Source organism: Triticum dicoccoides, chromosome 1B (assembly GCF_002162155.2).
Source record: "Triticum dicoccoides isolate Atlit2015 ecotype Zavitan chromosome 1B, WEW_v2.0, whole genome shotgun sequence".
Classification (NCBI taxonomy): domain Eukaryota; kingdom Viridiplantae; phylum Streptophyta; class Magnoliopsida; order Poales; family Poaceae; genus Triticum; species Triticum dicoccoides.
In genome coordinates, this window is record NC_041381.1 from 681,213,161 (window position 1) to 681,236,055 (window position 22,895).

The following is a 22,895-nucleotide window of genomic DNA, read 5'->3' on the forward strand; positions in this document are numbered from 1 at the left end:
ACTATAAGGAAGTATAGGGTGTAGAAAAAAAAATCTTAAGAAGGTCCAATGTCATTCTAGAAACCATGTCAAAATAGCGGCCGGTGAGATCAGTGATTTCAGCAATGTAGGTGTTTGGGATGTATGTTCCTGTATAAGTAATATTTCTGTTAGAGAGCATTCGTTGTCTCATATGGGTACTACCCTGATGCACTCGGGTGCTGGTGCGCCCGATAAGGAAAAAATAATTTATCAATTATAGAAAAACTCAAAAAAAAACTGAAACTATTTGTGAAACAAAGTTGACCTACTTTTGTATCCGTACAAAAACAATAGCGCAAGAATAAACTTTTGTTGACCTTAGGCCAAAAAGCAAATTTCCTAGTACAAACCTAATGAACAGTGAATTGTATATAGTCTTAATTTTGATTCCTTCACGGAACTTTTCATACGGGTACAACATTTGGCCATGAGGTTTCCAAAAAAAGTTTTTTACCTTTTTTTAATTACTAAATTATTTCTGCATATCGGGTGTGCCTACACCCGAGTGCACCAAGTTCCAACCTTGTCTAATACCGACGACGACAATTTTCACTTGTCTGGTACACTTTCCCTATCTTATTTTTTGATATTGAATAGGTGTTACTCTCATGAATACTAACTAGAGAATGGTGTATTGAGTACTAAAAATTGCAAATGGAAATACAAATTGTGTAGAGGATATTAAATAATTGAGAAAGTCAAATAAAAAAGTCATTAAACCCGATAAAGACATGATCAATCAGGAAGTATTTTCCTGGGAAAAAATGGGAGAGGGATTTTTCAAGTGCAAAAAATAAAATAAAATGGGAGACCTGTTTTACCCTAGGCTTTTTGTCAGGGTTATTAGAGGGGAGAAGGGATGGAAGTTTTGGCGTGACACGGGGAAAGGTAGGGGCAATTACTTGCCTTTTTTGTAAGGAGACTGCGGGGGGTCAACATGCTTACCTAATTTGGATGGTCATTGGATAGGGCTTGCCCCTAGCAACGTCCAAGTTTCTATGTCCGCCCGGCAACATTTTTGCAGGGCAAAATGGGGCATCGGGATTCAGAACATACATGCATCACAACGAACCACATATGTAACAACGACTAGGCCAAGTGGCAACTGGTCACGTCGAAAGGATGAGGGCCTAAAAAGATCCAATGCCATTCAAAAACCATGTTCAAACACAGGCCGGTGAGATGAATGATGTCAACTTTATGGGGGGTATGTTCATCTACTAGTCATACTTTTGTTAGAGAACATTGGGTATCTAATGCAGACAATTGTCACTCATCTGATGCACTTCCCTTATCTCACTTTTCTAAGCAAAAAAATAGATTAAATTTCATAAATAATATCAACTTTCCATGAGCCTTTGGTCTATCGAACGGTTAGGAATCTGCTTTGTTTGGTACCTGGCTTTGAAGAGTGTTTGATGCTCTTGTAAAAGTGGTTCATTATCCCCCAGATGTAAGGGTGATGTAACCAAGCAATAAGTATTTCCCTTGATTGGAGAACTAAGGTTTATCGGATCGAAGGAGTTTTCAACAAAAATAGTCACTGGTACCTACACACACAAAACAAAACAAACTTGTACCCAGCACATCAAGACGGTTATCTTGCAAGTTGAAAGATTAAATGCAAGTGATAGTGATAGTTTGACGGGTAGGTAAAATAATACAACAAAGAATAGCAATTGTAACAAGGATTTCAGTAAAGGAGAATAGAACCAGGGGGCATAGGTTCACTAGTCGCATCTCTCTCAAGCATACAAGTGTGCGGTGGTGAACAAATTACAGTTGGCAGCGGTAATTGTAATATTTATATGATGACTATGATCATTCATGGTATAATCTCATATAGGCATTACATCCGTGATAAGTAGACCAAAATGCATCTACATCTAATACTCCACTCAAAGACCGCTATCCAACATGCATCCCAAAGTATTAAGCTTACAAGAAACAGAGCATTGCAATTAGCATGATGACATAATGCAGACATCAAAACATCAATCAATATGACAAGACACCGTTGTTTTATCCTCCATGAAAACAATACAATATATGGCTTGTCCTTTTCTGTCACTAGGATATAGAACATAGCAAAACTAGAACTCACTACAAAGCACCACTTCCTCTGAAGAAAAAACCATCAAACTTGGCCAAAAAAGATAGATAGATCGAAGTGCATGCAAAGCTATTTAATTATACAACAAGAAAATCTCAAAAGATTCAATTGAATTCAATGAAAAATCTAATCATAAAGTGATAATCCATAATATCCCAACAAGCACATGCATGGATTACGTCGCGTTGAACCCTATCAGGTAAGGTAGCTCACGGGAACTTAGTATTGAAAATCAAAGATGGAGCGAGTCATCTAGCTACTGCTATGCACCCTAAGGTTGTAAAGGACTACTCACACGTGGTCATGGTGGCAACAAGGTTGATGAAAAAGCCTCCGGCAGATACGAAACATGCCTCCAGATTTGATCTCCTCGAAACAAAAGCTTGCGCCGACAGAAAAAATTAGAGAAAAATCTTGCGAAGGGTTTTGCGATATATGAGATTTATAGGCGGAAAAATGGACGTACGGCGGTGTACATGGGGCCACATGGCATAGGGAGCCGGCCAAGGCCTTGACCGTGCCACTTGGTCGTGTAAGCCCCTGTGGCTCCTCTAGTTTTCTTTCGATGCTTCCTGGAACCTTCATGCCCTGAAAATTTTGTATTAAATCCTTAGAGTTCTTTTTACCTCCGAAGATATTGATTTTTTGTAAAATCAAAAACATGCAGAAAACAACATCTGACACTAGGCACTGAATTAATAGATTAGTCCAAAAAACATATAAATTGATATAAAAGGTATATGAAAATGATATTATAATAGCATAAAATCATCAAAAATTATAGATGTGTTTGAGACATATCAAAGAGCATGATACCAAGAGAGAGGGAGCAAGGTACAAAACCAAGAAGAGGTCGTATACGTGTCATTGACCACTGAAATGATTTCTATGAGAAGATCGAAAGAAGTTTGGGACATGTTTCATGTATTTGGGACAAAAGGAGATGTGCAATAGTGACACCATATGATGTCTGGAAAATACGTGGTAGACAACAATGTTGTTGATTTGGATAAATTTACTCTCCTGAATAAGAAATATGGAATGTCATATGTTGTATAGAAAATTGCATTTCAAAAAAAAGAAGTATGGAAAACTGCAAACAAAAATACAAACTCCATGGAGAAGATTCAAAATAATAGGGAGAATCAAATAAGAAAGTAATAATTGGCAATAGAGATACGATCTATTAGGAGGTTGTTCCTGGAAAAATAAATAAGGAAAAAAGAGGTCCCACCGAGACTTGAACTCGGGTTACTGGATTCAGAGTCCAATGTCCTAACCACTAGACCATGGGACCATTTGCTGATTTGGTTTCCCAATTTACGTCTTTATAATATAATAACTAGAGCGAGTGTCTGAGAAAATCAATCACGCTTTCAAGGACTGATCAATCCTCATATAATTCGCGCTTGTTGTCGTTAGATGGATTTCAAGTCCCTGAAAAGTGAGAAGTTCAGTTGTACAGTTGGATAATCATCATTGCACATACTACAGCATGGTACTCTCGCCGGTTACTGATGTGAATTCTTTTGAATCAAGTGTTGCAGAGCTTTCAGTTTGTTATTCTGAATGACATTCCTTACCTCTTAGTAATTTAGTGTTGCACGTCTCCAATTGCAAAAATCAAATCGATCGACATCAAGAGGCACTCTTCATTATCATGGAGAATGAATCATGCAAGTTAAATAAGAGAGCACTGTGTTCCCACTTCTCAGACAGACATAATACGACGATTGGCTAGTACTCCCTCCGTAAAGAAATATAAAAGCCATCACATTTGTGACTAGGATTGCTGCAAAATTACCCTTTTTGTCAAAAATCATGAAAGACCATCACTTCTGTTGCAAGTGAATAATAATATGCATCAAATCAGACTTGAGTCATTGTAGAGACTGAACGCACAGTTTGTATTGATCTTCAGCTCATATATATACAGAGTACAACACCACAACGCACACCCGTACTTGTCTAACCAACTAACAGACTCCCATTATCTACCCTAGAAGCTAGGAGGCAGGCGAGGCATGCCGGTCGTGATTAGTTGGAGAAGTACGTGGGCCTGTAGACTCATTCCAACACCCCCCCGCAGACGGAGCGTCTCCGTTGGTGACGCACAGGCTGGATCTGAAATCCTCAAACGTGGCAGTCGGCAGCCCTTTGGTCATGATGTCGGCGAACTGCGAGGTGGTCGGCACATGCAGGACACGAAACTGACCAAGAGCAACCTTCTCACGAACAAAGTGGATGTCGAGTTCGATGTGCTTGGTCCGGTGGTGATGTACAGGATTCTGAGCGAGGTAGACGGCCGACACATTGTCACAGTAAACAACTGTGGCTTTGTCGATGCCGGAGTGAAGCTCCTGGAGAAGCTGTCGCGTCCAACAGCATTCGGCAACGGCATTGGCCACAGCGCGGTACTCCGCCTCTGCACTGGACCTGGACACGGTGGGTTGCCTCTTGGACGACCAAGAGATGAGCGAGCCACCAAGAAACAGGTAATAACCAGAGGTGGAACGTCGTGTGTCGGGGCAACCGGCCCAGTCGGCGTCACTGTAAGCGACGAGCTCATGCGGCGGTGAGGAGCTGATGGTGATGCCGTGGCTGAGCGTCCCGCGGACATAGCGAAGGATGCGCTTCACCATGGACCAATGGGGTTGCCGAGGAGCGTGCATGTGTAAGCACACCTGCTGAACAGCATAAGTAAGATCCGGGCGCGTCAACGTGAGATACTGCAGTGCACCGGTGATACTGCGGTATGTGGTGGCATCATCAGCAAGTTCTCCATCGGAGGCAGAGAGCTTGGACCGCGTGTCGACCGGAGTTGAGGCCGGCCTACAGTTGGTCATGCCAGCACGATGCAGCAGGTCCTCAGCGTACTGATGTTGATGAAGAAAGAACCCCGCCGAGGTGCGCCGCACTTGGATGCCGAGGAAGAAGTGCAGCGCGCCCAAGTCCTTTAGCGCGACGGCGGCAGTGAGTTGCGCGATGACATGGCGGAGTAGTACGTCTGACGAGGCGGCGAGGATGATGTCGTCGACGTAGAGTAGCAGGTAGGCGATGTCGTGGCCATGACGATAGACAAAGAGCGACGCATCGGAGCGAGTCGCCAGGAACCCAATTGTCCGTAGACAGGTGGTGATCTTCGTGAACCAAGCACGTGGAGCCTGCTTGAGGCCGTAGAGCGACTTGGATAGAAGGCACACATCCTGTGGGCGTGCCTCATCGAGGAAACCCGCAGGCTGCTGACAATAGACATGCTCGGTTAGCTCACCGTGGAGAAAGGCGTTTTTAACGTCAAGCTGGTGGACGGGCCAATTCCGAGAGGCAGCAAGCTGGAGGACGATGCGGATGGACGCCGGCTTGACGACGGGCGAGAAGGTGTCGTGGTAGTCGATGCCGTGACGTTGGGTGAAGCCACAAACGACCCACCGCGCCTTGTACCGATCCAATGTGCCGTCGGGATGCAGCTTGTGGCGGAAAATCCACTTGCCGGAGATGACGTGGGCGCCGGGCGGCCGAGGAACCAAGGTCCAGGTAGCGTTGGCGCGGAGGGCGTCAAATTCCTCCTGCATGGCCTGTCGCCAGTGAGCATCCGCGAGGGCTGCTCGAACCGACGTGGGAACAGGTGACGGACAAGGTACGGTGGCAGTGAGAATGTAGTCGTCATCATACTGCGTATTGCGGCGAGTGATGCCCGCACGAGCCCGTGTCAGCATGGGATGAGCACGGCCGGGCGGCAGTGTTGGGGTAGAGCCACCGGCGAAGACCACAGGGGAGCTGCAGCCACTGGTCGCGCTCGACGGAGAAGGTGCAGGCGTTTCTGCAGCTGTGCCGGGCGAAACTGCTGCCGTGGCAGCACAAGTCGCCGCTGAGGCGGCCGAAGCTGCTGTCATGGCAGCCGTCCTGGGCGACGCACGAGCTGCAGCCGACCCGGGCGACGAAACTGTTGTCGTGGCAGCAGGAGTCGCTGCCGAGGCAGCGGAATTTGCTGCCATGGCAGCCGATCCGGGGTGCGCCGCTGCGGTAGCCGAGGGTGTCGGAGCAGCAACCGATCCGGGCGATGAAACTGCTGTCGTGGCAGCAGTAGTCGCTGCCGAGGCAGCGGAATTTGCTGCCATGGCAGCCGATCCGGGGTGCGCCGCCGCGGTAGCCGAGGGTGTCGGAGCAGCAGGCGACCAACGCGGCGACCCGGCGAGGAGTAATGGCGGCGAGGTATCCCTGGTGAGGACTCGGTTGGACGCAGAGGGAGGAGTCGGGACCTGCGCAAACGGGAACGAGTGCTCGTCGAAAAAAACGTGACGTGATATGATGATCCGGCCTGTGGTGGGGTCGAAGCACTTGTAACCAGCATGATCAGGAGGGTAGCCCAGAAATACGCACGCCTTAGATCGAGGGGAGAGTTTGTTGGGAGCCGTGGCTGTAGTGTTAGGGTAACATAGGCATCCGAAGACTCGTAGGTGGGAATAGGATGGGGTTTTTCCGTAGAGGAGCTCAAAAGGTGTGACATGTTGGCGAGGCCGGCAAGGGCGCAGGTTGAGAAGATAGGTTGTGGTGGCGAGGGCGTCAGGCCAAAATCTAGTAGGCGTGGAAGAGTGAAAAAGGAGGCTACGCAGGCCCTCGGTGAGAGTTCGGATGATCCGCTCAGCACGTCCGTTTTGTTGAGAGGTGTAGGGGCAAGTGAGGTGGAAGACAACACCGTGGGTGGAGAGGAAGTGGTGAAACGCTTTATTGTCGAATTCGCGACCATTGTCGGTGTGGAAGGAGAGGATGGGTCGTTGGAATTGCGTGGCGACATATGCATGAAATGTAATCAACACCTCAAAAACATCAGACTTACGCCGGAGAGGAAACGTCCAGGCAAAATGCGTGTGATCATCAAGAACAACGAGGAAATACTGAAACCCAGAGTTACTAAGTACCGGGGCAGTCCACACATCACAATGGAGCGTATGGAAGGGGAACGGTGCAATATTATTTGATTCACTAAAAGGCAAGCGTACATGTTTGGCTAGCTGACAGGCATGGCAAGTATGAGATGTAGCTTTATTACAATGAAAATCAAAGTTGTCTAAAACATGTGATAAAGCAGCGCGTCCGGGATGTCCAAGCCTTTGGTGCCATAAATCGGCTGTGAGGGCGACAAAAGCAGTGGGAGAAGCAGTAGCGCCGGAGGTGAGATGATAAAGATCGCCGCCGCTATTACATCGGAGCACCACCGTCCCAGTGCGAAGGTCCTTAACAGAGAAACCAAAAGAGTCAAATGTCACGGACACAAAATTTTCACGAGTAAGTGCGCGAACAGAGATCAAGTTTTTGATGAGAGAAGGAGAAATCAGAATATGACTAAGAGAGAGAGGGGTGGAAGAGGTGGCGATGGATGTGGAGCCAGTGTGGGTGACGGGAATAGGGGCACCATTGCCAACTAGAATATGAGATGGGGAGGAGGAGGGCCGGACAGCCGAGATCATACCGGGGTTGCCTGCCATATGCGACGACGCACCGGTGTCGAGGATCCAGTCACCGCCACCGGAGTAGGGCTGCTGCTACATGGTGAGAAGGGCGGCCTGAAGGGCGCTGGTGTCCCACGGGACCGGTGCGGCGGCTGGTGGCGCAAGTGCAGTGGGCGGGCCGGCGCCGTAGGTTGTCGCGGCGAGCCAAAGCGGAGGACGAGGGCCGAGCAGACCAGCCGTAGGTGTAGCAGATGGGCGCATCGTTATGGGCCATGCGTTGAACGTGCCGGTCCAGGGGTTGACGCCGGCGTGGCCGTAGGACGGCGGACGCGGCGCGTACACAGGCAGAGGTGGCGCAGCCTGTGGTGGAGGGGGCCCGCCATGGCCACCTTGGCCGCCGCCGTTGCCGCCCTTGCGGCGCTTGCGGCCGCGCTGCCCACCGCCGTTGCCCGCATGACCACTGGCGCCGCCTGGGACACCATGGGCGCCGTTGCCACTAGATGGGTAGGGCACAGCAGATGGCGGAGCAGAAGTGGTAGCAGGAGGTGGAGGCGGAGGGCGCCCGGCGTAGAGCGCAGTCGCGGACTCGTGGGAGGCGGCGTGATCGATGCGGCGCTCTTCCTGGAGAAGGTAAGTGCGTGCTTGTAGGAACATGGGCAGCTTGGAATCGTCGTACGTCATGGTAGAGATGGCGTGGGCGAACTTGTTGGAGAGCCCGCGGATCATGTTGGAGACGAGGCCGCGGTCGGTCACCGCCATCCCGCAGTCGAAGAGCGTGTCGGCGAGGGTCTGGAGCCGGGTGAAGTAATTGGTGATGGAGAGGTCGTTTTGATGCAGGCCGTGGAACTCCTCCAGAGCGAGAATGCCCTGCTGATTCCGATTGGAGAGGAAGAGCTGCCGGATCGCCGTCCAGAGCGTGTACGCCGTGGGGTTCCGGTGGTTGACCGCGCCCCGAACTTGGGCGGAGATGGAGCCGAGAAGCCACCGTATGATACACCAGTCGACCTGCGTCCAGACGGCGTCAGTGAGCCGGTTCCGGGCGTCGACAGTGCCATTGACATGGTCCTGGATGTTGTAGGACATGAGAAGGGCATGGAGGAAGGAGCTCCAGGTGGTGTAGTTCGGGGGGTGCAGTTCAAGGGTGACGGGCATGGCGGAGGCTATGTTGAGAGAGAGGATGAGGTGGAGAGGCACGGAGGGGCTGGCGGGGGGTGGATCGCCGAAGGGGTTTGTGCCGGGGCCGGAGCCGGAGCCGGAGCCGGCGGAGGAGAGGTCAGAGAGATCCATCGAGGGGCGGAAGCGAGGAAGGAGATCGTGGAAGTATCTGATACCATGTAGAGACTGAACGCACAGTTTGTATTGATCTTCAGCTCATATATATACAGAGTACAACACCACAACGCACACCCGTACTTGTCTAACCAACTAACAGACTCCCACTATCTACCCTAGAAGCTAGGAGGCAGGCGAGGCATGCCGGTCGTGATTAGTTGGAGAAGTACGTGGGCATGTAGACTCATTCCAACAGTCATGACTAACAACAAAACTGATAGGTGGGACCCGTCTGTACGGGCTGATGTGGCAAAGACTAGTCTTAGTCGGTGTTTGGCTTGCTGAGGTGCACGAAGGCCCACCTGTAAGCCATGCCTATTATCTCCTTCCTCCCCACATTTTTCTCTCCCTCACCACTGGCCCACTCCGGCGAGAGATCCGTCGCCTGCCACGGTCAAATTTGAGGTCGCCGCTCGTCCTGCCCCGAGCCGAGGCAGAGGACACCGTCGTTGTTGCCTGTCGCGGCCCGTCCAGCCTGGGCCGAGGCAGAGGTTGTCGTCGCCATTGCCGGCCAGAGCCGCTCCCAACACGTTCGTAAGCTGATGAATCGTTCTGCCCCGGCTAGGTCAACGCCGCCGCTCTCCAGTCCGTCTCCCGTCGAATCGCACCGACACCGCCGGCTAGCAGCAGCTGGTCAACGCAGCGGCTCCCTTTTCAGTCGATCCGCCTGCTCCTGCATCCGTTTGCTGCCTACTCACGCCGCTTGCTTCTACTTCTCGCGCCGGGACAGAAAGGAGGCCCGCGGGTCCGCCGGCGATGGGGACGATGGTGCGAGGTCGCCCGCGCCCATAAAAATTTGTTCAAGCACATAAAAATTGGATACAAAAAAAAAAAAAACAGGTCCCACATTTTCTAATAAGGCCAATTTGTTCAGAAACAGGTCGTCAATTTCCATTCTGTGTCTTCTTTTCTTTTCAAACCAGTCTTTTAACTGCCATTAGAGCCTGCCATGTCCCCAGATTCAGACATGTCTCTGTCGTGGACGATCTGTTGCTCGGCATCTTCACGAGGCTCACTGATGTCATCCAGAAGTTCAGCATCACCACCGTTATTATGGTTAGATGAGTTCTTTTTTTTTGCGGAAATGGTTAGATGAGTTCAACTCCGGATGGAGAGTGGCGTCCCTGAAAAGTGAGAGGTTCATTCCATCATTATTCAAAACAAAATCACAATTTGCTCAAGCACATAAAAATGATACAAAAAAATAACAGGTCACACATTTTCTAATAAGGCCAATTTGTTCAAGGACGGAAAAAAAAAGGAAGGAAAAAGAAGGTCCCACCGAGACTTGAACTCGGGTTACTGGATTCAGAGTCCAATGTCCTAACCACTAGACCATGGGACCATCTGTTGATTCGGTTTCCCAATTTACCTCTTTATAATATAATAACTAGAGCGCGTCAGGCATCCTATCTCGACGGCAGCGCGCTTTCAAGGACTGATCAATCCTCATATAATTCGCGCCTGTTGTCGCTAGATGGATATCAAGGTAAAACTACTCATCGTCTTTCTCGTCAATCACTAGTCCGTGTCTTCTTTTCATCCAGCTCACCGTCATCGATGACCCGTTGCTCGCCGTCTTCACGATCATCCAGCTCAGCCTCACCCTCACTTGTCATGCTAGATCATCATTGCACATACTACGATATTCTTTTGAATCAACTGAGCACTAAATAAATCACTTGCAGAGTTTTCAGTTTGTTTTTCTGAATGATATTCAGTGTTACTAGATGGCATTCCTGACATGAAACATACTCGCGGCAACCGAGTATGTTGCCATAGAGGGTCTACACCGACTCCAATTGCGAAAATCACATCGACATCAAGATGCACTCTTCATTATCGTAGAAAATGAATCATGCAAGTTAAACAAAGAGAGCAGAGCACTGTGTTCCCATAGAGCCATAATACGATTGGCTAGTACAGTACATTTGGAAATATGGCAACACTGGCCGAACAGGCTCTATCCAAAACTAACACCAGGGCCAACTTGGAAAATAAATCATGTACAAAAACAAGAGCCTGGCAACCTCAGGTTGCATCTGCTTACTGCCAATTTCCAGCTCCCAACTCAGAAACATGTCTCCTCACCATAGCAGTAGCAGAACATCTACTCCAAACAGCTGCAGTGTCCGACTTTTCACTAAATAATTTCAAGTAAACTACTACTCGTCGTCGTCGTCAATCACCATTCTTAGTCTTCTTTTCAAACCAGCCTTCTGACTGGCATTAGAGCCTGTCATGTCCCCAGATTCAGGCATGTCTCTGTCGTCGACGATCCGTTGCTCGGCATCTTCACGACCATCCAGCTCAGGCTCACTCAAGTCATCCAGAAGTTCAGCCTCACCAGCATCACCACCGTTATCATTAGATGAGTTCAGCTCCGGATGGAGAGGGGCGTCCCTGAAAAGTGAAGTTCATTTCATAATTATTCAAAACAAAATCATAATTTCACATATTATAGAAATTAATGTACTATCGATGCCTGCCTGTTTCAGCTTTCACTAGGCAAAAGTGCGTGTATCAGAAACAGTATTAAGCTATTCTACCTCAAAACAATATTAAGCTATACCAAGTATGTCAGGTAAATAACTTAAATGAGCTTACATGACATTTGAACCAACAGTCTCATTGTCCGGAACAATGTTCTTCGAAGAATCTTGGTGTTCTTGTCTGTTCTCTGTAACATCTGATGTAGATAACCTTCTTTTCTTTCCTCTGCTGTTTAAAAATAGAAGGAACTGGTCCAGTCAAATGCGTGCAAAGGAAGAAAAATCATAGCATATAAATTGATGATGTTTAATAATTGGCATCATGAACATCCAATACTCAGTTCTTAATGTGTAAAGCTGAATGAGCTCACCTAAGCAGAGATCCTATGGTTTCATCATCAGAATCTGTGCCCTGCGAAGCCTCTTGATGCTGTGACATACTCGATGGAAGATCCACAGAGGCCAGCTCCTTATCTTTGGGTCTGCAATAGATGAAGGGAAAAACTCGATACGTCAAAACAGACAAAGCAGCATCAAGTACTATAGTAAGGTACTCTAGATGGTTATTCATGTCTGCCTGTTTTCAGCTTTCACTAAGCATAAAGTGCATAATATAGGAAAGAATGCATCTATTCCAAGTATGTGAGGTAAATTACTTATACAGGCTTACATGATATTTGAACCGATACTCTCAACACCCAGATCAGTATTCTTCGAAGAATCTAGGTCTTCTTGTTTATTCCCTGTAATATCTGACGTTGATAATCTTTTCTTCTTTCCTCTACTGTTTAAAAATAAAAGAAATTAGTCTCGTTCAAATGTGTTGAGGGAAGAAAAACATAGCATATAAATCAATGAGTATTAACATTTGGCATCATGAACATTCAATAATCAGTTCTTTATGTATATGAAGCTGAAGGAGCTTACCTAAGCAGAGATCCTATGGTCTCATCATCAGAATCTGTGCCCTGCGAAGTCTCTTGATGCTGTGATATACTCGGTACAAGATCCACGGACGGCAGCGCCTTATTTTTGGTTCTGCAATAGATAAGAGAAACACTCAGTATGTCAAAACAGGAGGCAGCATCAAGTACTATAGTAATCATTATTGAACATGATATAGCAAGGTACTCTCACTGGTCATTGATGTCTACCTGTTTTCAGTTTTCACTAGGCATAAGTGCATAATATGGAAACAATATAAGAGAAAACATACACCCTAGAATATTAAGCTATTCCAAGTATGTGCTAGATAACTCATATGAGCTTACATGGCATTTGAACCGATAGTCTCAACACCCAGACCAATGTTCTTCGAAGAATCTAGGTTTTCTTGTTTATTCTCTGTAATATCTGACGTTGATAACCTTTTCTTCTTTCCTCTACTGTTTAAAAATAAGAGTAATTAGTCCCATTCAAATGTGTTAAGGGAAGAAAAACATAGCATATAAATCAATAAGTATTAACAATTGGCATTATGAACATTCAGTAATCAGTTCTTTACGTATATATGAAGCTGAAGGAGCTTACCTAAGCAGAGATCCTATGGTCTCATCATCAGAATCTGTGCCCTGTGAAGTCTCTTGATGCTGTGATATACTTGGTACAAGATCCACGGACAGCAGCTCCTTATTTTTGGTTCTGCAATAGATGAAGGGAAACACTCAGTATGTCAAAAGAAGAGGCAGCATCAAGTACTATTGTAATCATTATTGGACATGATATAGTAAGGTACTCTCTCTGCAGCACTGGCTATTGATGTCTACCTGTTTTCAGTTTTCACTGGGCATAAGTGTATAATATGGAAACAATATAAGAGAAAACATACAGCCTCGAATATTAAGCATTTCCAAGTATGTGAGGTAAATAACTCATATGAGCTTACATGGCATTTGAACCGATAGTCTCAATGCCCGAACTGATGTTCTTCGAAGACTCTAGGTCTTCTTGTTTATCCTCTGCAATATCTGATGTTGATAACCTTTTCTTCTTTCCTTTACTGTTTAAAAATAAAAGTAATTAGTCTCATTCAAATGTGTAGGGAAGAAATTCAATATAAATCATTGAGTTTAACAATTGGCATCATGAACATTCAGTAATCAGTTCTTGGTGTATATGAAGCTGAATGAGCTCACCCAAGCAGAGATCCTATGGTCGCATCATCAGAATCTGTGCCCTGCGAAGCCTCTTGATGCTGTGATATACTCGGCGCAAGATCCACGGATGGCAGCTCCTTATTTTTGGTTCTGCAACAGATGAAGGGAAACACTCAGTATGTCAAAACGGACAAGGCAGCGTCAAGTACTATAGTAATCATTATTGCACATGCTATACTAAGATGTCTACATGTTTTTCAGCTTTCACTAGGCATATGTGCATAATATGGAAATAATATATGAGAAAACATAGAATATTAAGCTATTACGAGTATGTGAGGTAAATAACTTATATGAGCTTACATGATATTTGAACCGATAGTCTGAACCCCCGGAGCAATGTTCTTCGAAGAATCTAGGTGTTCTTGTTTATTCTCTGAAACATCTGATTTCAATAACCTTTTCTTCTTTCCTCTACTGTTTAAAAACAAAAGTAGTTAGTCCTAGTAAAATGTGTTGAGGGAAGAAAATCAAAGCATATAAATCAATGAGTTTTAACAATTGGCATCATAAACATTCAGTAACCAGTTCTTGATGTATATGAAGCTGAATGAGCTTACCTAAGCAGAGATCCTATGGTCTCATCATCAGAATCGCCCTGCGAAGCCTCTTTATGCTGTGATTTCCTCGGTGCAAGGTCCACCGAGGGCAGCTCCTTATTTTTGGTTCTGCCATAAATTAAGTTAAACACTCAATATGTCAAAACAGACAAGGCACATCATAAAATAATTTCATATATCTGTGGCATGTTCACACTCAGTACTTAGGAAGGGAAAATGCAACCTAGAGTCCCAAATTAGTTGCACGTTTTGCCTATGATGAAACTAAGAAAAACTAACTTGACAATACATGCTATGGACTGTAGTCTAAAGAATAAATGGCATACAAGATCAAATAACATGATTCTGTTTTGCAGAAACAAATGTTTTTTCATACATCCCATGACATTTCTGTCACGATTACTAGCAACTTCAAAGAGAGTTAAGCAAAAATATCAACCTTCGTTATTGATTTCGATTACATACTGGCAAAATTTCCAGCCATTTTCATCAATCATACTTTCTGATATAAAGGCCTTTTTAATAGCAAAAAAGTCGTTTTGTAGGACACACAAAAGCTTTGCATATCCTTTTATTAAGGGTAAAACAAACTCAAGGAAAAAATATCACGCCAATAGAATTAACTCACGAAAGCAACTCATTGCAGGAATTTTACCTGCCCTTAAGTGATTGCAATGTTTCTTCATCAGATGATACTGGATGATTATCGTTGTTGTTGTCCTTACTGCTTAACCGATGTAGCCTTTTCCTCCTGCGCCTGAAAATGCAAGCTAGACTTAATGACAATTGACAAGTAACAGCCAATTAGCTATCAAATCACAGTAATTTCTTTTCATAATGTGCTTAGGGCGATGTATGCACTAGGTTTTGACGTCTTTAACATGCTAAATTGTGGATTCCATCTTACTGATAACTCTGCATAACTGAATGTAAAGCTTGTAATACAGGCTCACAGCCAGAGGAAGAAAGGCACAGCCTATGTTTATAAAGCGGTAAAGCGAAGCGAGGCGCTTGGGGGGCGCCTCACTGCTTAAGCGATAAAGCGTAAAGCGAGGCGACGCTTTAGACAGACTCTGAACCTGATGGGCAGTATAATAGAGCACCATTTAGTGAGACATATATATGTTGATTCTAATCCACCAGTGAGCCCATATATTCTGATCCATCCACTAAGCAGTAAGCAACTAGCCAATTGCTATAAGAGAGGCAGTAGCACCTAACAGCAGAGGAGTTGTGCATAGCATAACACACAACAGAGCAGAAAAGGCTGGTGCAGATCTGAGGAAGCTGCTGCCAGAGGAGAGAGGAAAGAGCTGAAAGCCTGGATATTTGCACGCTCTGGTTTTGGTTCTCTCTCTTTCTTTCCCCTCCTGTAACTGTTTCAAATGTGAGCCCAGCCCTGTTTCCCTGCCAGGAATCTCTGTACCCTGCCTGGCAAGTCTAAGGCGTCCTCTCTGCCTTAAAGCGCCAATCAGGACGCCTAAGCAGGCGCTTCAGACGCTTTAGTGTCTAAGGCGGACGCCTTAGACACATGTCTAAAGCGAGTTGGACGCTTTGAGCCTGGAGGGCGCTCTAACGCTTAAGCGTCGCTTAAGCGACGCTTTAGGGACGCTTTACAAACAGATCGTCCTTTATAATACTCACCGGGTACTTTCTGGCTTCGGATCATCCAGCACGTCGTTTTGTGGTTGTGCAACCAGATCTTTGGCTGAAAGAGATGCCTCTGAAACTTTTTTCCTCCTAGTGACACTCCTGAGACCTAGCTGTGTAAGCTTTCGAGAAATTTGAGCCGACGATATCTTTCCACTGGGATCTAGAGCTTCAGCAATTAGATGACTGCATTTACGATCATCCTTATATCTGTAACATACAAGGAATAAACATTCAGGCATCATCATGTGATTCATGCCGAAGTACTAAACAATAAACATTATTACATACTCGTAAGTACAAACATCAGGAACTTATTTTCAGTTCCAGCTTAGCAAAGCATTTTCTATGAATTGATCAGTGATCTTATCCTTTCTTGACATAAATTGATCACTTACTTCTCATGAAGATCTCTTATAAGCTTCTCTTGCTCTTCATTAAAAATGGAACGCCCTCGTCTCTTTGGGACCTCTTTATTCTGAGAGCCTCTAGATATAGTAGTCCTAAAATCAAGTCAATCTAATCAAAGATCTAGCCTAGGGAAAGCATCTGTGTTCAAATGCAGAGCTAGATATAAAACAAACCTATCATTATCCTCAGCTTCACTGTCTGAAAGTGACAGTAATATGCTCCTTTTGTCTCTGGGACCCATGCTCTTCTGAGTATCACCTTCACGTTCACCAGACGATGAATCTCCATTCCTGTTCACATGCACACACGAATGGAAATAAATTATCTCATTCACACTACATTAATGGACAATTGGGCATATACAAGACAAACTTACTTATCACCATCATATGGTTCATGTGGTATATCATAGTCAGCTTCATCGTCACCAAGAGAATCTGCTATATTTACTGGACCTCCCCATCCCTTACTTGAACCAACTTCACCACCCTTATTGTTAACATCTCCCTTGAACTCATTCAGTAGATAATCAGCATCAATGCAATGGCATTCCTTTCTTGTCTTCCAAAAGAGTGTATCAACAAATAACAGTGGCTGTTTTTTCATTGCTCTCACCAACTTCCTTACAATTTTAGAAAGAAAATTTACAATATTTGCATACTCCTTTGAACTCGAAGACTTCTGTTCAGCTAATATATCATAGAAAGTAGTCAGAAGCGATAGCTGCAAAAGACGGACAGTATAATGTCAGATCCCAAGAAAATACAGCCCTGATGAAAAATATATAACAGTGAGCTATTACCTGATATAGCATTGGTGACACATCTAGATCTTCACAGAATCTCCGCAGCATGCATATGATGTAGTGGTTTGTTCGGAAGGAGTTAGTCTTATAGTACTTCAACAACCAGCATATATTTTGAACAACAGAATTGTTGGCTAGGCTGTATATTAACCGTGATACGTTAAAATCAACTTCACTTGTAGCTGGGGGGCAATCATCACTTGAAGAATCTGAAACATCTTCCTCTTCATTAATGGTATTTCTTTTCTTTTCAGCACTGCCTGCAGAAGATGGATCACCTCCAAGCTGTGTGGTACAAGTATCTTCCTCTTCGTTAATGGGATTTCTTTTCTTTTCACCACTGCCTGCAGAAGGTGGATCACCTCCAAGCTGTGTGGTACAAGTATCTTCCTCTTCATTAATGGGATTTCTTTCCTTTTCACCACTGCCTGCAGAAGATGGATCACCTCCAAGCTGTGTGGTGCTATCCAGATTAACAGCCGTATCCACAATTGTATCTGGCAGATCTGTGCCATCGGAATCAACTTTTCCTTGCTCTACGAGAGTAGGTTCTGCTAGAGGATCCTCACTTCTCAAATCTGGAAGTGAATCAGATGTGGCTTTAGTCCCATCTGTTGGGTCTATGTAGCTTTGCTCCACATTCTCTGTTCCAGGTTTGGTACTCTCATGTTTGTCATCTGACGTCTTCCTTTTTCTGCCCTTTCTTGTCCTTTTCGCAACCTAAATTGAGGGGGTGATTAATACTCAGATCAAGAAGGGAGGAGGGCCGATTGCTTCAGCATGAAGCTTGTCATCTTTACATAAGCAGTTGAAATTTGGTACAATAAAACATAGTTGCTGAAAAATGAAGATCCACACTCGATCTAACTTGTGGTGGACCAGACAAGCAAGAATATATGGATGTTGGGACTGAAAAAAACATACCCTTAAAGCACCACGTGCTTGAAGCTTCTCCATCAGCTGTAGCATGATATGAACTGTTTCTAGTAAATCCGCAAGAGCGCTGATACAGAACAGACAAGTGAAACAATGGTTGGAAGCATATAAAAGTAGAGGACACATAAACTTGGTTATGAATTAACAAAATAGTGTGGACCTCCATTGTGCAGAAACAAACTACATCGAAATCCTAAAATACCCTTTTGAAAAACCACAGGGTGCAGGGTGCAACAACTTGCACATTCATAGATCCCACTTTTATCATTAGACATCACAAGAATTGCAACTTACAATGTGCACCCATTAGCTAAATGTAGTAGACTGCACCCACTGGTATTTTCAGGTGCAATGGAGGAAGAAAAAAAGTGCACCCACTGGGCCCAGTGTATTGGAGATGTACATTTAACTTCTGTAAAGCAGGGAAACAACTAGAGCATATCCCTAATTTTCATAATGGAAAAATGTTAAATGGAGAACTGCTTGAAGTACATGTTGAGAACAAGACTATTGTTCTAATCGATGTTTATAAGTTGTATATACATGTGGAGCATCATTTCTACCAAGCAGACGAGCATGCACAAATTGCAAAGTAAAGCTTCTATCAAATACATGTCAGCGAAGCATAATAGCGATTTGGTGCTTTTGCATAAGCTTCATATTTATGCAGCAAATAAAGAGTACATAACATATAAATATGAATATCTGAAAAAGGAACTTTGTATAAACCTTTTTGGTTGCTTATGAGTATCAAAAGATCTGAACAAGTTCAGGAGAAACTGAGTCAGGCCTTGTTCTGTCTGATCATAGAACAGCTTATACAGTAAAACACGGGCTGTTTGAGATTCCCTTGAATCTTCAGGATGAACTTTCACCACCAAATATATCATGCCAATCTGCAAAAGGAAGATTGTTCAGTGTGTGGATTCGAATAAGTCAAAGATAGAGACCATGAAAACATACTAAAGAAACGCGTTAAGGGAATTATGAAACTAAGCAAGTTCATATTTCTTAAGAAAATTAAATTATCCTTTTCACACTAGCAATGTATTGTGATTCTCTTCATAGACCAAGTTTAACAGAGTTCTCATTCTCAGACAACAAAGGATAAATACAAATAACCAATAGATCCTATATGCCGTTTATGAAGCTTAACAAATTAATATCTAGTTACTCCCTCCGTAAACTAATATAAGAGCGTTTAGATCACTACTTTAGTAATCTAAATGCTCTTATATTAGTTTACGGAGGGAGTACAAGTTAGGCACTTAGTAGTTGATACTTGGTCATTACCACCAACATTCAGCAAGCAGTTAAGTTGATAAATAAATCATACTACTTGCTGGTAGTGAAATGGCTTCAAACTTTGCCTACTTATGGATAAACAGTAAACAAACCAAGATCAAGCCTAGTTTCAACCTCTACTTTTCTTTTGAATCGAGATCAAAGTTGGCAATCCAAATTTGGTTTTGGCGCAGCTATCTGAGCAATACTCCAATTTACTTGTTATAAACCTTTTTCAGGAAAAGAAACTGGACCAAGCTCAACCAAAACAATGGGTCAAAGTTTCAAAGTTAAGCCTAGCCGATTTTACTCAGACTTCACTTGTTTAAACCATTACTATTTTCGTTTTAGAATGTCAATGTCAAACATAGTGGTATGCAACCCGTTCTCAAGCTCATTGGCTCAGAAAAAAAATGGGAGAGAGAAATATGCAACTGGTTATACATGATCTAAGTATAGTATCCCTGTCTTTCTTAAATGTACGGAATACATATTTGCTTACCATGTTCTTCATTAAGGAGCCAGCAGCTGAAAGAGTTTTGTAATCCTTAGTCTGCTTCAGGTCTTCATAGGCCTCACGCCACATGGACAAGACTATATTGAACATATCTTCGTTTAATGTGGCTGCAACAGGTCCACATATGTCACCACGAAACGGCAGATCATCACATTCATTGCCTGGTGAAGTCTCGGACAGCTGGGGTCCAGCACTTGATTTCTAAACAAAAAAATGACACGTCAAAAAACAGCATGACAACAAGATGACAGACACATTTCTGCATGAATAGTTATAATCATGGTGTTCTGTCAAATTAAGATAATGTATTCCCTACAAAAAGGTAACAAACTCACACATAAAAAATCTAGCAAAACAAGACAAGATAACGAAGTTGCATGTATTGTAAAAAAAACGCTGACGTACAACTTAAGTTGCATGCATTGCATTAGTGAAGATAAAATCAACTATATATGATCAGATATTGGCAATTCCAGTCAACATTGCCCAGGTGATAAAAACATGGAACAATAATTAGATATAGGAAAATGTAGCATCACAGCCCATGAGTTCAGTTTCAAACCTGAGCATTTGATGCTTTCTCGTGTTGAAAAGCTAAGACAAAGCAAACAACTTTGAAGAATGTAATGTTATCAGATTTCTCGACAGAATCATGCTGCTTCACAATATCATCACAAACAGACTGCATCAGGACTGAAAAGCACTGTGTTATCTCAAGCTTACAAAAATATAGAATATAGTAATAGTTTGGTAAAAGGAGCGATTAAGTTACCATTATATCCTCCAGATAAAAACTGATCCATGAAACTTCTTAGCATTTCCATAATACCCTCCTTTGGTATGTAAAGAAGTTCATTATCCCATGCTATCCTTTTTTGAGGGCCTCTTTGGACATTACGTATTTTCCGGAGGCTATTTGCAGATGACATTGCTGAGCTGGGGTTCCCTTTGCACAATGACTTAGATCCATCCTGTAAGATCAAGTGCAACACAAAGATTACAACACAACGATTTATCCACTTATGATGTAGAATCTAAAACAGCATTAGATTATATGGTACCACTGCAAGGCATGTAAAAATTCCGTTGAGTGCGTGATTCTCCGCGTTTCTCTGCCTGAACATCCTTTTTTCCTTCTCTTCCTTCTCCATCATCAATCTCAATGAATCAACTGATGTATCAATATCTCCATTGACCTGCTCCTATGAAACATCGAAAGAGTAACACAGTTCTCACTGTAAGTCATGGGAAAGGGGTCATCTAAAGAAATAGATAAGTTAGTTTTGAAGAACAGGTTTACCTTTGAGCCTTCTGGACGAACTTTGGCAATCAATTCTGGGTCCCGACCCAAGAAAAGATAATGAAAGGTTTCCAACAAAAGAAGGTTTTCATGCTTGAGATAACCAGAGGGCTCATCAATATGTTGAGCTAGCACTAAGATCAGGTCCATCATATTTTCTTTAAACATGAGCTCTAAAAAGCTGTCAGCCAGGTACAATAACTGGGTAGCTTCCCCAGATGCCTTCTGAGGCAATGTGATTTCTTGAATAGCCAAGACGTTGCGGAATAAAGTAAGCACCAGCTGTACTAGCTTCCAGTCATCTTCCGTGAATGAAGTTCTGATTGCCATTGAAAAGTAAGTCATGAATGCTCAACTTACTAGAACAAAGGAAACATAGTGTAATTGAACTAGTATAATGTGAACAGAATGGAATGAGAATGACAGAACATGCATGATATTTGCACAACTCTCCTTTATGCAACAAAACAGAAAAGGATAAATATAATATATTTTTAAGGAATAAGCATAAGTCTTTTGGGCACTACATACACTTGAACAGGTACATCAAATACCTTATGTTTGGTCACAGTTTAATTGGAAGAAAAAAAATCCCACATGCATATTTTTATTTCATGAGCATAGTCCAGTGCAGATGAAGATAGTAGCTAGCATCAAATTGACATGCAGATCAAGCATAATCATCTTGCTCATATGCCAATGACATTGAAAAATTAGAACTTACAAAATTATTACAGCATAACAAAAGCATGACCTCATCCGATATACAGGTGGAACTCAAAGTAGCAACGGAAGAGAATTCACCTTTCCAAATGATCCAATGGGTCCTCAAGAAGAGACACAATCACTGCGATTGCAACATTCCGTGTGAGTGCAGCCTTCAAATCCCACAGATACTCTATCTGCTGAGCAACATCCTCTGATGAAGGATCGACAGGCATGGTAAGGAATACCAACACTTTCACTTCAAAAAAAAGAAAGGAAAACATTAGACCTTGTAGTGTCACATCAGTTAATCCAACTGAAAGCACAATGTGTAGCTATATAAAGGGGAAAAGACAAATATTACAGTGATAAAACTTGATACAGACTCAATTCCAGATGAATTACAAGTAAATCAAAATTTTGACCCTTAGAGTAACAGATATTTAGGTCTACAAGGTCTGGCTAACTAAATCTTCCATGCATAACCAAGTTTGTGATTTTCCGGAAGTTCAAAACTACATACCGGTATCCTCAGATAAGAAAAAATGCATATAGGGGATACTGTCATTCAACAAACAGATCCGAAATGGCAGACACTACTTGTTTTTGTTCAACAATATAAGCCGGTTGCACATAAGTTTCGGCGAATCGAGACAGCAAAATGTGGACATTATCAGAGGCTCCTCTACCCACAAAATCAGTTCCTCTAATCTAATTGCTCGAGAGTATCAGATCTTGTGCGGGTTCTGTCCGTGCAGACCGTGACAACAGTTTCAGAGTTTCAGGAAGGGGGGGGATAGGAAACCTACCTGCCGTGATGACGAGGTTGCGGTCGGACTGGTAGTTCTCGATGATGGGCACCAGATCCCTGGACGCGATCCTCCACTTGCAGACCTGCTTGAAGACCTCCCGCCGCTCCGGGTCGTCCCGCCGCAGCAGCCTCTGCAGATCCTTCAGGTTGTCTGCACGAACGCGCGGCGCAGCGGAAGTCAGCGGACACCGAACGGCCGGAGGCGAACGGAAGGGAGGAGGGGCGTGGGGGCGGTACCGAGGCAGTGGTCGCCCTTGACGTAGCCGACGGCGCCCCCGTCGTCGTCCTCCTCTGCGGCCCCGAGGCCCGCGCAGGTGAGCGAGAGCATCGCCGAGTCCATCGCAGGAGGCCG

At 44.2% G+C, this 22,895-nt stretch overlaps 1 protein-coding gene and 2 non-coding genes across 22 annotated transcripts; all 3 read right to left on the minus strand.

Moving 5' to 3' along the window:
* Positions 1-3,359: 3,359 nt before the first annotated feature.
* Positions 3,360-3,431, minus strand: TRNAQ-CUG. The gene has a single exon. It is a non-coding gene; the product is annotated as a tRNA-Gln (tRNA).
* A 6,758-nt stretch (positions 3,432-10,189) lies between these two features.
* TRNAQ-CUG lies at positions 10,190-10,261 on the minus strand. Its single transcript has one exon. It is a non-coding gene; the product is annotated as a tRNA-Gln (tRNA).
* Positions 10,262-10,732: 471 nt separating this feature from the next.
* Positions 10,733-22,889, minus strand: LOC119349629 (protein timeless homolog). Of its 20 annotated transcripts, none has more exons than XM_037617691.1 (27): positions 22,781-22,889; positions 22,542-22,694; positions 21,832-21,991; positions 21,028-21,346; positions 20,789-20,923; positions 20,500-20,698; positions 20,290-20,420; positions 19,713-19,928; positions 18,656-18,822; positions 17,915-17,993; positions 16,988-17,710; positions 16,562-16,908; positions 16,359-16,475; positions 16,173-16,277; positions 15,769-15,984; positions 14,780-14,881; positions 14,125-14,232; positions 13,868-13,981; positions 13,544-13,654; positions 13,294-13,407; positions 12,939-13,049; positions 12,680-12,793; positions 12,336-12,446; positions 12,079-12,192; positions 11,780-11,890; positions 11,524-11,637; positions 10,733-11,319 (listed from the first exon to the last, which is right to left on the minus strand). In XM_037617691.1, exons 1-27 carry the CDS (start codon positions 22,881-22,883, stop codon positions 11,082-11,084), a joined length of 4,632 nt encoding a protein of 1,543 aa, XP_037473588.1. In that variant the 5' UTR covers positions 22,884-22,889; the 3' UTR covers positions 10,733-11,081. The 20 variants fall into 20 exon arrangements, with proteins under 20 accessions (XP_037473588.1, XP_037473586.1, XP_037473585.1 ...); XM_037617689.1 differs by having other exon boundaries at positions 13,868-13,978; positions 20,789-20,929; XM_037617688.1 differs by having other exon boundaries at positions 12,680-12,790; positions 20,789-20,929.
* Between the last annotated feature and the right edge of the window lie 6 nt (positions 22,890-22,895).